The sequence below is a fragment of the Hemitrygon akajei genome, chromosome 8, assembly GCF_048418815.1.
Source record: "Hemitrygon akajei chromosome 8, sHemAka1.3, whole genome shotgun sequence".
Lineage (NCBI taxonomy): Eukaryota > Metazoa > Chordata > Chondrichthyes > Myliobatiformes > Dasyatidae > Hemitrygon > Hemitrygon akajei.
The window spans coordinates 95,395,886-95,415,556 of record NC_133131.1 but is presented as its reverse complement, the minus strand read 5'-3'; the positions used below and the strand labels follow the sequence as shown (position 1 = coordinate 95,415,556).

At 44.1% G+C, this 19,671-nt stretch overlaps 1 protein-coding gene across 3 annotated transcripts in view; it reads left to right on the top strand.

Annotated features, from left to right (window-relative positions):
• Positions 1 to 19,671, top strand: part of casd1 (CAS1 domain containing 1) — a 100,925-nt gene that overhangs the window by 59,812 nt on the left and 21,442 nt on the right. For 2 of the 3 annotated variants that reach the window (XM_073054206.1, XM_073054207.1), the window contains 4 exons: positions 8,153 to 8,197; positions 10,462 to 10,524; positions 19,359 to 19,403; positions 19,490 to 19,613. In XM_073054206.1, coding sequence (XP_072910307.1) covers positions 8,153 to 8,197; positions 10,462 to 10,524; positions 19,359 to 19,403; positions 19,490 to 19,613 — 277 coding nt within the window. Of the gene's footprint in view, positions 1 to 8,152; positions 8,198 to 10,040; positions 10,085 to 10,461; positions 10,525 to 19,358; positions 19,404 to 19,489; positions 19,614 to 19,671 lie in introns of those variants that run through there. The other variant, XM_073054209.1, reaches the window with a different exon arrangement.

Sequence of the window (19,671 nt, the reverse complement as noted above, 5' to 3'; positions counted from 1 at the left end):
GAAGAAAGAAAGTGGAGGGGAGCACCAGCGGAAGATGGAGAACATGCAAGGAGTTATTGTGAGAGGGAAAGAGAGAGAGAAAAAAATAAAAATTAGGGATGGGTAGGAAGGGGAGGAGGGGCATTAACAGAAGTTAGGGAAATCAATGTTCATGCCATCAAGTTGGAGGCTATACAGACGGAATATAAGGTGTTGTTCCTCCAACCTGAATGTGGCTTCATCTCAACAGTAGAGGAGGCCATGGATTGACATATCGGAATGGGAATGGGACGTGGAATTAAAATGTGTGGCTCACCGATATATAGAAGGCCGCACCGGGAGCACTGGATGCACCAGCGGATTCACAGGTGAAGTGTTGCCTCACCTGGAAGGACTGTCTGGGGCCCTGAATGGTGGTGAGGGAGGAAGCGTAAGGGCAGCTGTAGCACTTGTTCCGCTTACAAGGATAAGTGCCGGGAGGGAGATCATTGGGAGGGGGGACGACGATGAATGGACAAGGGAGTGGTGTAGGGAGTGATCCCTGCGGAAAGCAGAAAGGGGGACGGAGGGAAAGATGTGCTTGGTGGTTGGTGAACAACCAGTGAACTTGCTTTCAAGGACTCTTCATCTCATGTTACCGATACTTACTATTTCTTCTTTTTGTATTTGCACTGTTTGTTGTCGTCTTTACTGTGGTTGAATGCCCTGGTTGGGAAGTCTTTCATTAGTTCTGTATTGGTTATTATTCTACAGTTTTATTGAATATGCCCACAAGAAAATGAATCTTGGGGTTTTTCCATGGTGACGTACATGTACTTTAATAATAATTTACTTTGAACTTTTATTGTGTTGAACACTGAGCTGCGGTCAGTAAACTGCAGCCTGACATAGGCATTTGGCGAGAGGCAAATTGCAGAGGGCCCAGGTCCTTGTTTAGGCAGGAGTTGATTATGAACATGACCAATCTCTCAAAGCACTTCATTGCATTAGCTGTGAGTGCTACTGTACGATAGTCATTGAGGCAACATCTGTAGAAAGACAGGCAGTTGATGGGTTGTCTCAGAGTCAGGAGGGACAGCAAACAAGTTCTTTTTAAGTTGCATAATAGGCTTGGGAGGGAGGGATAGGTAAAACAAAGGTAATGTCTGATAGGATAGGATAACTTGGCAGAGTGATAAGTTGTTGATAAAGCCATCTGGTTGTAACATTAATATGTGCAATTAGAGAGAAAGCAAATAAAAAGACCTATAAAATCTATGAAATACCGATCAAGGTTATAGGAACTGTCTAGCAGCTGAGGCAGTAACTGTTTACTAATCTGTCAACCAGGTGGCTACTTCACAGATTATTACCTTGGCAGTTCTGTCCCACCCAATCAGTGATGTTCCTTTTATCCAACTAATGCCATTCCACCCTCTCTACAATGTTTTTTCTCCCTTCTCCAATTCTTTATCCTTATTAAGTGTACTTGTATAAATCATTTTATCTTTCTAAAAGATCTCATAGGCACTTGTTTATTCTCTGCTCCCATGGATCATTTGCTTCAAAGCAGAAGAGTTAAGAGCAAGATGAGTCAGCCATCTCTTGCTTTAAGTCTGTTTAGCCATTTGCCAGATTGATGTTGAAGAATCAGTCCTAAATGGCATTTTTCTTTATCATCCTTATATTACTTAATTCCCTTAATATTCAGAAATTTTTTGCTGTTTTGAATGATAACATTGACTGAACTCTACAGCAATCTGCGTAAAGGATTCCACATTCTGTGTGTGAAAATATCTCCTTGTCTTAGTCCTGTTCGGTCTGCCATTACTCTGTGACTGTAACCCTGTAGTTCTGGACTCTTCAGCCTCCTTGCAAGCACCCTGTTGAGCTCCATAAGAATTTTCCAAGTTCCAACATCACATTTCATTCTTCTGAATTCTGGAAATTAAGAGCTGAGTCTACACAATTGTTTCTCATTCAACAAAACCACCTTTGAGGAACCAAGCTTGTGAATCTACACTATACTTACTCTTTAGGAAAAGTGTCAATTTTTAGAAAAGAAATCCAAAAGCAGTCGTTCCTCACCAACGCCTCATGTGTCTGCATTAACTGCAGCTTAATATGAACTACATTTATTCTTATGAATTCAGAGCAAGGTTAAACCACTCAGTCCTTCAAGCTTGTTCCAGCATTTAATAATTGGATCTGATATCATCCTCAGCTCTGCTTCCTCTTCCGCTAGTAATTTTTCAGGCTTTGCTTGTTAAAAGGTTCATTTATTATCAAAGTATACAGCTTCTGAAATCCTTTGTCTCCAGCTAGGCACAAGACCAAGAAAGAAAAGAATTGCAGCACAGTTATCAACCCCCAAATCCTTCCTCCTCGCACAAAAAATGTACAAAAATTGAACAGGCATATTGATCCCTCAAATCCCCCTCCCCATCCACAAAAAAAACAAGAAAGATCGGACAGAAAACATAGAATATAAAAAAAATTAAGACTGAAAAGAAACCAATAGTCCAAGTCCATAACCAAAATGCTGAAAACCTGGGTAACATTCTCCAGGCACAGCAGCAGCCTCTTCCCTCTCCGACAGCAGAGCGATCCCACCAGCAATCAAAAGGCTGGCAGCTGATGCTCACCCTCTGCATTCGCCTTGATGTTTCAATCTCCCTCCTCACTTTAATCAGCGAAACGGAGTCGAAATTCAACTCATGCTCCCTCCCGCAGTCCCCTCACCACAAGGTTCGCGCTCGCTGCCTCTGCCTCCTGGAATCCTCTACGGAGACTGCAGAGCGCTGAAGCACCCAAACGATCTCTGAACTGCTAATCACAGGCTCTAACAGTTCCAGAATCACAGTCTGGACAAAAACCAGAAATGAAGTAAATGGTTTCATGGTCAATCCAGAAGATGTCGGTGGTGGAAGTGTTGTTCGCAGGCGCCATCTTGACTGTTTGTTAAGAATCCATCAACGGCTGCTTTAAAAATATTTAAAATTTCTGCTCGCACTGCCTTTTGGAAAAAGTGTTCCAAAAACTTGAGACCCTCTTTGAGAGAAAATAATGACTCTTCTCTATCATAAATGTACGACTCCTTATCTTTAAACACTGATCCTTAGTTCCAGATCTTCACACAATTATCTCCACATCTGGCCTATTAAAATCCTTCACGGTCTCAGATTCTCACCATGTAGAAAATAGGATTTTGCTTTTCCTGTCAAAATACACAATTTCATGTTTACCCCATTATACTTTAATTGCTGGATTTTTAGCCCAATCACTCGAACACTATATCTCTTCTTGACAATGCCCTCAGCATTGTTAAGGACCTCTCCCATCTGTCCCACAATCTCTTTGACTTCCTACCGTCAGTTTGAAGTTACTGCAGCATAAGAACAAGGACTGTTAGGCTGGGTAACAGCTTCTTCCCCCAGGCAGTGAGATTTCTGAACACCCTGTTACTATTCAGCTCACATGATTTATGACAGCATTAGAACTGTTGTGTATTTAACTGTGTGTTTTATATGGACTTCATGTCAACTTATATATCAACATAATACTTTTTAACTGTAAATACCTTATGTGCCCTATGTGATATATGTGCTGCGTTTTGCTTCTTGGTCCTTGAGGAACGTTGTTTCCTTTGGCTTCCTTAAAGCCTATCTCATGCAGCACAGCTCAGTGGATACAATTAAATATTCCCATTTCAGCCGGATACAGCTGAGAATCACAACTGCTTTCAAGAAATGTACAATTAATAAAGATCTCTTAATGCAATTGAATAATCTATCGCTGCTTAAAACCGACGGAAATAATGCCAATTGTGGCCTACTTCTAGCCGGAGCCCTTGCTGCCAGTCAGAGATTCAGGTGCATTTAAGAAAACAGTTTTCGACTCCCAATGCCACCCATCTTACTGCAAATGTACAGTCCCTAGTAAATAAAATCGAAGATCTCAGAGCTAGAGTGTTGTATCAGAGAGACATCAGACCTTGCACTTAATGTCAGTAAGATGAAAGAACTGATTGTAGACCAGGAAGGGTAAGATGAAGGAACACATACCAATCCTCATAGAGCGATCAGAAGAGGATAGAGTGAGCAACTTCAAGTTCCTGGGTGTCAGGATCTCTGAGAATCTAACCTGGTCCCAGCAAATTTGCATGTCGATGCAACTATAAAGAAGACAAGACCGTGGCTATATTTCATTTGGAGTTTAAAGAAATTTGGTTTTTCACCTATAACACTCAAACTTCTGTAGATATACAGTGGAGAGCTTTCTGTCAAGCTGCAGCACTGTCTGGTATGGGGGTGGCAGTGTGTGCACCTGCACAAGACCAAAAGAAGCTACAGAAAGTTGTAAAATTAGTCAGCTTCACGTTGGGTACTAGCCTCTGAGTATCCAAGACATCTTCAAGGAGCAGTGCCTCAGAAATGTGACATCCATTATTAAAGGCCCCGATCACCCAGGGCATGCCCTCTTTATTGTTACCGTTAGGAAGGACGTACAGAAACCTGAAGGCATCCACACAACGTCAGGAACAGTTTTTTCCCTTCTGCCATATGACTCTTAAATGGACATTGAACCCATGAATATGACTTAATTTTTAAAAAAATACTGCTACTTCTGTTTTTGCATTATTTTTAATTTATGTAAAATACATGTGTACACTCAGACCCCACTTAATGCTGAGGATGCATTCCTCGGAGATGAAGTGTTATATAAATCAATACTACGTGGGGTCATTTTAACATTATGTAAAAGGACGTGTGCCTGATTAAAAAAATAAATCAAACCTGAGATATATGATATATTATTTTCTGTATACACAGTAATTTCTTGGAGTAGCAAACATGCAAATAGGCCTAACCTATATGTCAGTGGGGCAGCAGCGGAGGGAAGGGGTGTTGGTTACATCTTAGAGGAGGGACGAGGTTGTGTGTCCTTTTATCGATGAACATTGTAAATTTCAAAGGTGCCAATATCAACCCAATATTCACCAGCATCCAAATGCATATCACTTGCAGTTTCACATCTATGCTAATGCTTTTCCTAAACATCTTGGATGCACCGCCCTCATTAAAAGTTGTAGGCCATTTTCCAGACATTATGGGTGAAAGAAATTGAATAAATTGGCAGGGAGGCAAGAATGCAGGGAGACAGTGCGTGACCTGATACGTGATTGGCTGTGAGTGGCTCAGAGCGTATGTAAAGCACACTCATTGGCCGATCGAATGTTTACTGTAATGGCAGCTGCTTTTGGGAAGTTTTAAGTGTTTTTTAGAATGAATTTGTCATATTTAAAATTTTCAATAAAGAATTGAATAACTGTTGTAATGAATCAATGCTGTGTGAGGTCTGAGCATATATACCTGTGGTACAGGTAGTCCCCGAGTTACGAACATCTGACTTATGAACGACTCATACTTACGAACCAAGGAAGGAGTACGCCGTCCGCCATTCTAAGTCATATCGCGATGCCGTCTGCCATTTTAAGTTGGATCACGACGCCTTCCACCATTTTAATTTGTGCCATTGACGCTGTGTTGAGTGTGTAACTTTGTATTTGGCTTAAATTTTTCTTAGCAAGATTCACCCTGACCCTCCCCCCACCATTTTCTGGTCGGCTGGTGTCACAGTGAGATCTGCGTCGGGCTCGAGGACGCAGGTTCCCGATTTTGATCCAATGACAGACTGCTTCTGAGCGCGCCGGGTTGATGTCGAGCTTGCAACTCAACCTCGTAAAAAAAACCACTGCCACCTCCAGTTTAAATTCCCAAGCGGAATATTGAGGAGGATCAAATACCCAAACCCAGCACAGCCCCCACTTGTCCCACTTAACCTGTCTCAGTGCGGTGGAATTTAGGACCCAGGGAATTCAGTGCAGTGGTCCTTAGGAGCTCGGGACCCGCCGCCCGCGGTGTTCCTGTTCCGTTGACGGGAAGCGATCATGATTGAAAATAAAGTGGAAATAATAAAGCGTTTGGAAAGTGGTGAAACTTCATTTGTCATTGGAAAAGCGTTGGGCTACAGTCGGTCAACAATCGGGACAATTTTAAAGGATGAAGGATAAAGTGAGAATAATGGAACATGTGAAAGGCCCTGCCCTGATGAAAGCTACAATTATTACTAAGCAACGCAGTGGTTTAATTATTGGAATACATACATTTCTTAAGTGTTTTATATGCATAGAAAGGTAAAATATATACTAAGACAGAATTTTGACTAACTGACACTAAATAATACCGGATGTACTTGTTCTAACTTATGTACAAATCCGACTTAAAGACGGACTCAGGAACGGAACTCGTTGGTAACTCAGGGACTTCCTGTAATTGATTTGCTTATTTTTTTTTCTTCTCCTTTCTATATTATCATGTATTGTATTGTACTGCTGCAGCTAAGTTAACAAATGTCATGACGTGTTGGCGATAATCTGATTCTCTATATGTATACACGTTTACTGTTGAATGACAGTGAACTTGAACTTTTCAAAATGTTACTTCCCTATCCATTTTCATTGTAAAGCAAATTAGTAACCAGAATCTTTGCATATATTAATTTATGCAAATTGTAAAAAAGTTGTGGCCCCAAGATTATTTCCTGTGTTCCACGACTTTCCACCGGGGAAGAAAAAGTACCCAGTTGTGTCTGTTTTATATTTCTTGTTAGCCAGGCAGTGCTCTCTCCAAGACAGTTGGGAAATCTAACTACACAACATACAGCATCAATAGTTTGTTTACTTCAAAAGCCTCCATTTCTTATTCTCAAAAATGAACATAGGATGAATTAATTATGTTCTTAGTACTTTCTGTTTTTAATTTGTTCTTTCTTCTTGGCCCTACCTTATATTGTGTTGTCACTTTCTCCCCAACGCACATCTCTTCAGCGTTTTGATAGTGTATGTTGAGTTTGCTGTCATAGATTTCGGAGTGAGAAGAGACATTGATAACATATGGCAAAGGAAAAATCTTGGAATTTTTGTGAATTAGTTCTTAGGTGTGGGAGAAATTTGAAGTTCACAATTTCTCCAGCAAGCAAAAGCCAAGTACACTCTAGATTTAGGTTCTCCATTGTTGGATTAATCTGGGATTCCTTGTTTCAACTCTTATCACAAAGCTTGCAGTTGTTCAGGCTATCTGCTTGGGGATAATTAGAAATGAATATTGCAGGTGCTCTTGCCAGTAACTTACAAAGCCTACGAATAGAAAGTAAAATAAGTTATCCAAGGAAACATGGTTCAATTGCCATGTTTCTTCCTTGTTGAAGTAACAGATAAGGTAGCAACATGAATTTTAATAACAGTTTGTTCCTGGCTGCAACTTAAAGCATTAATTTTGTCCTTAAGTGATTGATGTTTTAGAATTTTGCCGAACTTGTATTTTGTCTTCATTTAAGTTGAGTATTATGTGCTTATCATTAAGATACAATTTTCTGTATCATGGAGTGTTAGGAACAGGCCAGCATTATCATTGTCCAATGCATAAGGTTGACGTATTCAGTAGCTTCATGAAACATTTTGGATAAGATACTGGTTTTCCTTACAGTAAAGTATTGAGACCCTGCTAAGGACATTTATCTCTACCAGCAACTCTCTGGGATTCTCTTGTGTATGTGGGTTGGGGGGGGGGGGGGTGTGGTGGGGAAGCTGGAAGAAAAAAATTCCATATTTCTTTATGTTCCAGATGTCTGTGCTTCAAAATTACTTAATTTAACCAGGGCACACTTAGTTTTGAGTTAACAATGTACAGATATATAGTGTATAGGAATATTGCAAGAGAATAGTAATGTGCAAAATTTAGCTGAAATTTTTTCATATGTAGCTTGTTTAGCTAAACACAAATTAAAATTTGTTTTTTTATAATTCTATTCACAATTGAATCTGCTCTATATCCATTATAAAAGGTTCAAAATTTTTCATATGCCATTGATAAGTTGTCTTCAACTTCAATATCACCAAATGAACAAGACCTTGTCCTCTGTGCAGTATATGTAAACTTGGCTTGAGTAAGAATTGAAGGTGTAATAAGTCTTGGTTTCAGTATCAGAAGCGTTGGGGGGGGGGGTGGGGAACATTAACTTTCTAGTGAATATAGAATCAGAAGTTTTGATGGTTTTGAAACTGATTGTTAAAAATTTACTGTTCATGTGAATATCATTGTTTAAATTTTAATTACTTATTTTGTTTTCACAGCATGAAAATATTTCCTTTGAAGATGGAAGTAGTTCATTGAAAGTTGTAAGTCCTAGTATTTTTTCTATGTCCTAATGTTGTAGTTAGATAAAATCTGGTGAGTGGGTTAGCAATTTTATAAAGTCAGCAATAGTTTTCTCTCTATAATTCCTACACCCACCCCCCCCCCCCCACTGTTTCTACCAATAAGTTTGCATTCTTCTTGGATGACTAGACTGTTTCCCTACATCCCCTCCCCTTGCCCTACTGAGCTTGTCTGAAATACATCTCACCCTGTCTTAGCCTTATTCCCAGTAAACCGCTGACCATCCAGTTTAATTTCTGCTCTTTGTAGCTGCTTTCTGATTGGGTACCATGCCCTGATCCTACAAATCAGTCATAATCAACCCCTCCATTCAAAAAGAACTTTAGTGCCTCCCTGTCCTTGCAAACTATTGCCCCCTTTCTAAGCTCAAATTGCTCTCAGATTCTTGAAGCCTACAAATTTGTGCAAATCTTTTTTGAGGTTCCTAGTTTAAATCCCTCCAAATAATGCCAAAAAAGCTGTCAAAAGCTGTGGTCATGATTCTATCCATTCTTGTTCTTTTAATCTCTGTGCTGTCTTTGATATGAACAATCACTGTATCCTTCTTAACATGAACAAACAAGCTGGATGAACTCAGCAGGTCGGGCATCATCCGTGGAAACAAGCAGTCAACGTTTCAGGCCGAGATCCTTCGTCAGGCCTGAAGAAGGAGGGGGCAGGGGCCCTATAAAGAAGGTGGGGGGAGGGTAGAAAACCATCACAGCAGTAGAGGAGGCCATGTATGAGGCCAAACTCAGGTTGGAGGATCAACACCTCATATACTGTCTGGGTAGTCTCCAGCCCCTTGGTATGAACATCGAGTTCTCCAACTTCCGGTAATTCCCTCCCTCTCCCTTTCCCCATCCCACTTTCACTCTGTCTCCTCTTCTAGCTGCCTATCACGTCACTCATGACTCTGCCTTCTTCTACTACCCATAGTGCTTTCCCCTTAGATTCCTTCTTCACCTCTCCTGCCTTTCCCCTCCCCCACCCCTTGACCTTTCCTCTGATTGGTTTTCCACCCTCCCCCACCTTCTTTATGGGGCCCCTGCCCCCTCCTCCTTCAGACCTGACGAAGGGTCTCAGCCCAAAATGTTGACTGCTCGTTTCAACGGATTCTGCCCAACCTGCTGAGTTCATCCAGCTTGTTTGTACGTGTTGATTTGACTACAACATCTGCAGTGTACTTTGTGTTCACTGTATCCTTCTGATGGCTTTATTCTTTTGTGAAGGAAAGCTGTCACAAGCTATATTTTCTAGCTAGCAAATCCATCTTTCTCCCTGTTTTTTGTGTGAAACTGAACTAGACTTTTCATATTTGACAGTTAAATGAGTTTGGGGCAACACCAGTAATGTGGCTGTTTCTACCTCTATTACCTTGTCCGGGTCTTCCCCGAGTGCACTCCATTTACTGCTGCACTTGTATTCTTGCCACCTTTACCTGTAGGCTTGTGCGTTGAAGCCAGGCCTCACTGATGGATGGGGGGGAGGGGGTCAAAGAGATTGTTGTACAGATGGGAGGGATCCTTGGCAATGCTAAGGGCCCTGCGTATGCAATGCTCCTAGTAAACATGTGGGATGGGTAGAAGAGAGACCCCGATGATCCTCTCAGCAGTCTTCGTAATCCTTTGTAGGGCCTTTTAGTCAGATGCCTTGCAATTCCTGCAATAGATGGAGATGCAGCTGGTCAGGATTCACTCAATGGTGCTTGCTTCTGTAAAAATTGGTTGGAATTGGGGGGGGGGGGGGCGGTGAAATCTCATTCGCCTCAATCTCCTCAGGATGTGGGGTCGCTGCTGTGCTATCTTGACTAAAGAGGTGGTGTTGAGGGACCAGATGAGATCTACCACCTTGACTCCCCATAATCTGTGAGTAAATAGAGTGAGTATATTTACTTAGCTGCACAGTATAACAATTGATTTTCAATTGATCTGTTTCCTTCACTTTAGCTGATTATTACTAGGCTCTTAGGGTTGCAGTTGATCTCATTGTTCCAAACTAGGGAGAATCAAAGAAGATTAGTATCTTTGCTCCTGTTGTTTCTAGTGATATCACTGTAAAATGTGTACGAATCAAAGGCAAGCATAGAATATGAATAATATCCCACCTGCTTTCTAGTTTTTGTCCTTATTCATGATTTGGCTTAATCTATGTAAGCAGCTACTTTCATAATCTTGCCACTTAGTCCAAATTGTTAAAGGGTAAAACCCTTTTTGCTTAGTGTTTGTACTTTTTTTCAATACAGGACTTCCTGTGGTACCCAGAGGTAAACAACTCCATGAAGGACTGTTTTAAGGCCTGGATTGAGGTCTGTTTTAAAAATGTTCAGTACTATTTATATTTATTTATATTTTTAAAAAATGAAATAACCTGCAAGGAAAAACTGATCAAGATTATTATGAGAACTGTGCAAAATGTTTCAAGAGATGAATACTGCTTGTTGAGCAAATAGCCGGTCTTTCAGTTTTCTACATTTCCTACCTGTTGCAGTAAATATACCATGGCAAATACCTGAAGGTTCTGGTTTTTCACAACTCATTAATTACATTGCTAATTAACATGTTGATATTCACGTAGCCTTGTTCCTTCATTCCTCCATTTCCTAGGCGTCCTCATCTATTCTAGTGTAGCAATAGTATCTTCCTATAATTGCCTCTAATATGTCCAATCGTTAATATTATTTCTGTTCACTCACTGGATGCTTCACCTTAATTACACATACAAACTTCTCATTTTCCTTAACGGTGCCTAGATTCATTCATGTTACTGTGCAATCCATAAGACATGTAGGCATCCAATACTGAAAAGGTAATAGCAATTCTTTTGATAGGAGAATGCATTTGTCTCTGGGTCATGGTTTTTTTTCCAAAAGTTTGTTAAGCAAAATCTTGTGATTGGCTTCCTTGTTTGTTTTTTCCGTGAACATGCAGCTGTACGTCATGTTAGTAATGAGACTGTTGTGTTGTTGCATGTTTTTATTCTATGCTTTTTTTCTATTAATCACAGAGAAAGAGATTTTCTCCACCCCCTTCATTCCACTGACTATCCATTATCGTCATTACTATTCCCTGGAGTAAACATACAGCAGTCTTTCAGTTGTCCACTTATTTAATGCTCCAATCTTGTACAAGAATGTTTATAATTTCTGTGCAATTGGCAATTCTGAAAAATGATTTAAAAATTTAGTTATGCGTACATTTTTCAGAAGCCTTTAGTCTATATAATTTCTGTAATTAATTTAGTGTAGCGATGTGCTACACTGTGCTGAATTAACGACATGCAGTCGGTAAGTCGTTTCGAGACTAGTTTATTCAAACTTCGCGGTGCTGGTATTTAAATCCCTAGCGCCCGCCCTCTCCAGGCGGAAATGACGTCAGAGGTGCATTACCAAAGTCTCCCCCCATGCGCTGGCTATTTGTGAGCCGGTTCACCTGCACAGAAGGTGGGTTGCCACATAACCCCCCCCCCAGAATGGGCGATACATACCCCAATGTCCACAGTCTGGATCAGCCCCTGTTTGTGAGGTCTGCCTCTGCGTTGCAGTGCATGAACCTCAACCGGCTGCGCCAAGTCCACATGGGCTGGTTTGAGTCGGTCCACTGTGAAAACCTCTTTCCCCCCAATGTCCAGAACGTATGTGGACCCGTTGTTGTTGATCACCCTGAACGGCCCCTCGTACAGTCGCTGTAGCGGCGTCCGGTGTCCGCCCCTTCGTACAATCACAAACTTACAGTTTTACAGTTCTTTGGGTACGTGGGTCGGGGTCAGTCCGTGCTGTGAAGTTGGTACGGGGGCCAGGTTGCTGAACCTTTCACGTAGCCTGTCCAGGACTGCTGAGGGTTCTTCCTCTTGTCTCCTTGGGGCTGGTATGAACTCTCCCGGGATGGCCAGGGGTGCGCTGTATACCAACTCGGCCGACGAGGCGTGCAGATCCTCTTTGGGCACTGTACGAATTCCAAGCAGGACCCAGGGAAGCTTGTCCACCCAGTTGGGTCCTCTCAGGCGGGCCATGAAAGCCGACTTCAAGTGACGGTGGAAGCATTCCACCAGTCCGTTCGACTGTGGGTGGTAGGCAGTTGTGTGGTGCAGCTGCGTTCCCAACAAGCTGGCCACAGCCGACCACAGGCTGGAGGTGAACTGGGCACCTCTGTCGGAGGTAATGTGGGCCGGTACCCCGAAGCGTACTACCCAAGTTGCGATCAGTGCTCGGGCGCAGGAATCGGCAGATGTGTCGGTGAGCGGGACCGCCTCTGGCCACCTCGTGAACCGGTCTACCATAGTTAGGAGGTACTGCGCTCCTCGGGACACTGGTAGGGGGCCCACGATATCCACATGAATGTGGTCGAACCTCCGGTGGGTGGGTTCGAACTACTGCGGCGGGGCTTTAGTGTGCCACTGAACCTTGGCTGTTTGGCACTGTGCGCACGTTCTGGCCCATTCACTGACCTGCTTGTGAAGTCCGTGCCACGCGAACTTGCTGGAGACCAGCCGGACGGTTGTCCTGATAGATGGGTGCGCCAAACCATGTATGGAGTCGAAAACCCGCCGCCTCCAGGCTGCCAGAACGATGGGGCAAGGTTGGCCGGTAGCCACGACGCACAAGAGGGTCCTATCACCTGGGTCTACGAGAAAGTCCTGCAGTTGCAAACCCGAGACTGCGGTCCTGTAGCTGGGCATCTCGTCGTCTGCCTGATGCACCTCTGCCAGTGCTGCATAGTCCACCCCCAGGGACAGGGCCTGGACAGCTGGTTTGGAGAGTGCGTCCGCCATGACATTGTCCTTCCCCGAGACATACTGGATGTCCGTCATGTACTCGGAGATGTAGGACAGATGTCGCTGCTGGCAAGCCGACCAGGGATCGGACACCTTCGTAAACGCGAAGGTCAACGGTTTGTGGTCCGTGAACGCGGTGAACGGCCTGCCTTCTAAGAAGTACCTGAAATGCCGGATTGCCAGATACAGTGCCAACAGCTCCCGGTCAAAAGCACTGTACTTGAGTTCGGGTGGTCGTAGGTGCTTGCTGAAGAACACCAGGGGTTGCCAGCGCCCCTCGATGAGCTGCTCCAGAACCCCACCGACTGCTGTGTCGGATGCGTCCACCGTGAGTGCGGTCGGAACGTCCGTTCTGGGGTGCACCAGCATCACAGCATCTGCCAAGGCTTCCTTGGCTTTAACTAAAGCGGCCGCAGCCTCCTCGTCCCAAGTAATGTCCTTGCCTTTACCCAACATCAGGGTGTACAAAGGGCGCATGATACGGGCTGCTGAGGGGAGGAAACGGTGGTAGAAGTTCACCATACCAACGAACTCCTGCAGGCCTTTGACCGTGTTGGGCCAGGCAAAGTGGTGGATCGCGTCTACCTTGGCGGGCAGAGGTGTTGCCCCGTCTTTGGTAATCCTGTGGCCCAGGAAGTCGATGGTATTGAGACCAAACTGACATTTGGCTGGGTTGATCGTGAGGCCGATATCATTCAGGTGGGAGTAGAGCTGGTGGAGGTGGGACAGATGCTCCTGACGACTACTGCTGGCTATAAGGATGTCGTCCAAATAGATGAACGCAAAGTCCAGGTCGCGTCCCACTGCATCCATTAGCTGCTGGAACATCTGTGCGGCATTCTTCAGGCCGAACAGCACTCGGAGGAACTCGAACAGGCTGAACGGGGTGATGAGTGCTGTTTTGGGGATGTCTTCAGGGTGCACCGGGATTTGATGGTATCCCCGAACGAGGTCTACTTTAGAAAAGATTCTTGCCCTGTGCAGGTTTGCTGCAAAGTCCTGTATGTGCGGCACGGGGTAGCGGTCTGGAGTGGTAGCCTCGTTCAGCCTGCGGTAGTCGCCGCGTGGTCTCCAACCCCTGGCTGCTTTGGGCACCATGTGCAGAGGGGAGGTCCATGGGCTGTCGGACCTCCGTACGATCCCCAATTCCTCCATCCTCTTGAACTCCTCCTTCACCAGGCAGAACTTTTCCGGGGGGAGCCTTCGTGCGCGGGCGTGGAAGGGTGTTCCCTGGGTCGGAATGTGGTGCTGTACCCCGCGTCTGGGCATGGCTGCCGTGAACTGCAGTGCCAGAATCGATGGAAAGTCTGCCAGGATTCTGGTGAATTCATTGTCTGACAGCGTGATGGAGTCCAGGTGTGGGGCCAACAACTTGGCTTCACCCAGGGAGAACGTCTGGAAAGTCTCGGCATGTACCAGTCTTTTCCCTTGCAAGTCGACCAGCAGGCTGTGAGCTCGTAATAAGTCCGCCCCTAGGAGTGGTTGGGCCACGGCGGCCAGTGTGAAGACCCATGTGAACCGGCTGGCACCAAACTGCAGCTGCACTGTGTGGGTGCCGTTGGTCCGTATCGTGCTGCCGTTTGCGGCCCTCAGGGTGGGTCCTGGCTTCCTGTTGCGGGTGTCGTACCCTGTCGGGGGCAAAACGCTGATCTCCGTTCCGGTGTGTACCAAGAAGTGGCGTCCCGACTGTTTGTCCCAGACGTACAAGAGGCTGTCCTGGTGGCCTGCCGCCATAGTCATTAGCGGCAGCTGACTCTTGCAGGGTGGTCAACAACGGCGGGCTTTTGTGCCCCACCGCTGTTGGTAGAAACACCACTGTTCACTGTCCTCCTCACTCCTGCCTCTGTGTTGTATGCGCTCCCTTGCCGGGCCTGGTCTGGTCTGCTGTTGGGCGCATGGCCTGGTAATCTGACTGACGGACACCACACTCTCCCTCTTGGCTTTCCACAGCATGTCTGCCCGGGCCGCCACCTTCCGGGGGTCGCTGAAATCTGCGTCGGCCAGCAGCAGATGTATGTCCTCGGGCAGTTGCTGCAGGAACGCTTGCTCGAACATGATAGATAGATAGATAGATACTTTATTCATCCCCATGGGATATAATATCTTGGTGATATTGAGACGCAGGTAGTTTGAGTTGCACCATATCACAAAGTCCTGTATCAGTTTCCTATACTCCTCCTCCTGTCCATTCCTGACACACCCCACTATGGCCATGTCATCAGCGAACTTCTGCACATGGCAGGACTCTGAGTTATATTGGAAGTCTGATGTGTACAGGGTGAACAGGACCGGAGAGAGTACGGTTCCCTGCGGCGCCCCTGTGCTGCTGACCACCGTGTCAGACCTACAGTCTCCCAACCGCACATACTGAGGTCTATCTGTCAAGTAGTCCACTATCCAATCCACCATGTGAGAGTCTACTCCCATCTCCGTTAGTTTGTGCCTTAAGATCTTGGGCTGGATGGTGTTAAAGGCACTAGAGAAGTCAAGGAATGTAATCCTCACAGCACAACTGACCCCCTCTAGGTGAGAGAGTGATTTATGCAGCAAATACGTGATAGCATCCTCCACTCCCACCTTCTCCTTATACGCAAACTGAAGAGGGTCCTGGGCGTGCCTGGTTTGTGGCCTCAGATTCTGTATTATCAGCCGCTCCTTGGTCTTCATCACGTGCGACGTCAAGGCAACAGGTCTGAAGTCATTCAACTCCTTTGGTTGTGGTTTCTTCGGTACCGGGACAATACAGGATGTTTTCCACTGTCTGGGTACTCTTCTCTGCTCCAGGCTCATGTTGAAGATGCGCTGTAGTGGTTCTCCCAGCTCAGTCGCACAGGCCCTCAGTAATCGTGGGGAAACTCCATCCGGTCCAGCCGCCTTGCTGGTACAGATCTTCCTCAGTTGACCTTCCACCTGTGCAGCCGTAATCCTGGGCGTGGGCAAGGTCTCCTGTGAGTGGCTATTTTCCTGTGAGGGAAGTAAGCCTGGTGTGGATTTCTGCGGTGAGGATGAGGCAGGGCTTGTGTCCGTCAGCCAGGGACAGCATCTCATTCATCAATGCTGACGGCAGTCTGTCTCCCAAACCATCCAGGTGAAACAGGCGGGCACCCCGCTCACGCCGTAAGAGGCCAAAGGTCCCAATGAGCAGCGCTTTGAATGCTTCATATTTGCCTTCTTCCGGGGGCGACTGTATGAAATCTGCAACCTGGGCGGCTGTCTGCTAGTCAAGGGAGCTCACCACGTGGTAGTAACGTGTGGAATCAGAGGATATCTGCTGAATCTGGAACTGGGCTTCTGCTTGACTAAACCACACGCGTGGTGGCAGCGTCCAGAAAGTCGGCAGTTTGAGCGAAACTGCATGAACAGATGAAGAGTCGGTCATCTTTGGTCCAAATCCCGTTTGGACCGTCGGGGTCACCAATGTAGCGATGTGCTACACACAGCGCTGAAATAACGACGCGCAGTCGGTAAGTCGTTTCGAGACTAGTTTATTCAAACTTCGCGGTGCTGGTATTTAAATCCCTAGCGCCCGCCCTCTCCGGGCGGAAATGACGTCGGAGGTGCATTTCCAAAGTCTTAACCGCGCGCTGGCTATTTGTGAGCTGGTTCGCCTGTGCAGAAAGTGGGTCGCCACATTAGCTCTGTTAGCTGTATGAATTTGTGAGGCATCAGACTTGTGTAACAGCTATTCATTTGTACTTGCACTCTGGTGTGTTGCGTTTACTGTTGGTTGTCGTTACAGTGGAGAAACCAAGTGCACACTGGGCAGTTGTTTTGTAGTTCAGTCTGCAAGAGTAACCCAAAGCTTCCAGTTGCCTGTTGTTTACAATTTCACTCCTACTTTGACCTTGCTATCTGTAGCCCCTTGCGCCATTACCACTAGGCTGTTACTCAATGAGTAATATCTTAATACAGTACTTATATTCTTGAGGTATGTACAGTGCTTTGTAAAAGTATTTAGTCCCCAACGCTTTGTTTACATAAATGAGTATTACAACCAGGGATTTTACTAAATCTAATATTGCATGACAGCAGTTAACTCCATGGAGTGGCTTCGAATGAAGAAAATTGATATCCTTGAGTGGTCAGTCAGAATCCTGACCAATCAGACCTCTCTGGCAAAACCTCAAAATTGTTCTCCACTACTGCTCCCCAGCTAACCTGGCACAGCTTCAGCAATTTCGCATGGAGGAATGGGCAAATCTTGCTCCATTGCATTATACAAAGCTAACAGAGACCTATCCAAAAAGGCTACGGGCTGTATTAGCTGCAACAGGTGGTTTAGCTGAGTACTTTTGAACCACTGACGTTTCCGTTTCATGGTTTACAATTTTCCCTGTAGTTTTTGGGCTCTACTGTGAAAAAGGAGCACGTGGTCCACAAATAAAAATCCTCAGATAAATTGATCAAAATGCCTGTTTGTATTATTCACTTAATGTGAACAAAGGGGTGGGGGCTGAATAGTTCTACAAGGTACTGTAATGGAAGGGAAATGGCATCCTCTGTGTTGTTCCTGTATATAAATTGCAGGTGTCTAAACAGTATGGGAGGCTGGCACTGACGTGGGCCATTACCCATCTCTCAAAACACTTCTTTCTGGTTGATGTTAAGCTACTGGGTCGGAAATCATTGAGTCATGACATATCACTTTAAATGCAAGAGGAATACAATTTTTAAAAAATCAATGTCAATAATCACCTATAATCCACCTAAAAATTAAATCTTGATTTTAAAGAGTTTATCTTTTGAATATTGTTTCTAGATAGTGTCTTTGGTGAAAATATGTAAACTGGATTAAGGCTAAATATTTAATAGAATTGTAAAAGTATTTATGCTGTTTTAGAATTAAAGGCATGTTTTAATAAATTTCTCATCAATTAAATGCATGAAAGTTTTTAGTTTGAATAACCTTATCTTTTTACATGCTGTGTACAGGATGGATTTTATTCATAAGATAGCAACTAATACTGATGTCTGTAAGCTCCATAATATCTGAGTAACTGTGGAAAGCAGAAGTGCAGTAATACATGCATAATGAATACACTGTCATACGTTCCTGTATATTGATGCTTTGCAATATTGCAGCAATTTTTTTTTACCATGAACCAGCAGGAACTATTGTGATTTGATGAAATATCAAATAAAAGGTAATCAATATCAAAATAACTCTGCTATAAATCAAGATAACTTGAGATATTAGTTTGTTTGCTTTTTCAAGTATTGGTATTAAATGAATTATTTAAAGTTTAAGTTCTGAAACATTGATGCAGTAGGACTTAAAAGTGCAAGCTCTAGCATTATAGTTCAAAGCAAATTTATTATCAAAGTATATAATTGTAACCTAATACTACAATCCTGAGATGTGTTTCCTTGTGGGCATGCACAGTAGATCTTAGAAACGTAATAGAATCAATGAAAGACCACATCCAACAGGACGAACAAACAACCAATGTGCACAAGACACCAAACTGTGCAAACTTATCCATTTGTTTATTTAGTGACACAGCGTGGAATAGTCCCTTCCAGTTCTTTTGAGCCACACTGCCAGAGCAACCCCCAACAAACCCGATTAGCCCTACCCTTATCATGGGACAACTTACAGTGACCGGTTAACCTACCAGGAATCTTTGGACCGTGGGAGGAAACTTGAGGTCCCAGAGAAAGCCCATGTAATCCATGGGAGGATGTATAGAGGCTCCCTCCAGAATGACACCAGAATTGAACTCTGAACTCTGGAATGCCCCGAGATAAACTAGCATTGTGCTAACCTCTGTGCTATCATAGCTACAAAAGAAATAACAATAATAAAAAAAAGCAATTACTATTGATAACATGAGTAGAAGAATCCTTGAAAGTGAGTCCACAAGTTGTGGGAACAATTCAGTGAGTAGCTGAGTGAGGTTGTCCCCACTGGTTCAGTAGTATGATGGTTGAGGCGTAAAAACTGTTCCTGAACCTGGTGGAGTAAGTCCTGAGGCTCCTGCAGCTCCTTCCTGATGGCATCAGTGAGATGTGAGCATGGACGGGATTGTGAGGGTCTTCAATGATGGATACTGCTATCCTGCGACAATGCTCTAGGTAGATGTGCTCAGTGTTGGGGAGGGCTTTACCCACGTTGGACTGAACCGTATCCACTATTTTTTGTAGGCTTTTCAGTTTGAGCACATTTAATTAAATAAATATTTAAAGTACTTGTGCATTTTTTCTTGAGTTCTGGAGTGAACTTCTGAAGTAGATCTTAATTGTATTTCTGTTGTTGTAATTGTGTTTCTTCTGGAGTTGTTATATCAGAAGAACTTTGTCTTTTTTAATGTCTGGTTATGTGACTTTGTATGCCAGTAAAAAGTATATAATTCTTGTTTTTCCTTGCAGGGTACCCAACCGAAGCCACATATTGTTGTGGTGGGAGCTGCTACGGTAATTTTTCACTAAATTGAATTAGAGAGTATTTTCAGGTTTTCTTGTTAGCATTACATTGCAAACAAATGTTTGTTTGCTTACAGTGGTCAATTAAAATTCAAAATGGGAGCATGGAAGCTCTCACACAGTACAAAGTCAACCTTACTTCAATAACACCATTTCTGGAGAAGCTCGCAGAAACTAATGATGTTTATTGGATTTTACAAGGTATGTCCGTCTTTATCATTTCTTTTTTATAAATGTATATTTTGTTACTCTAACTTGT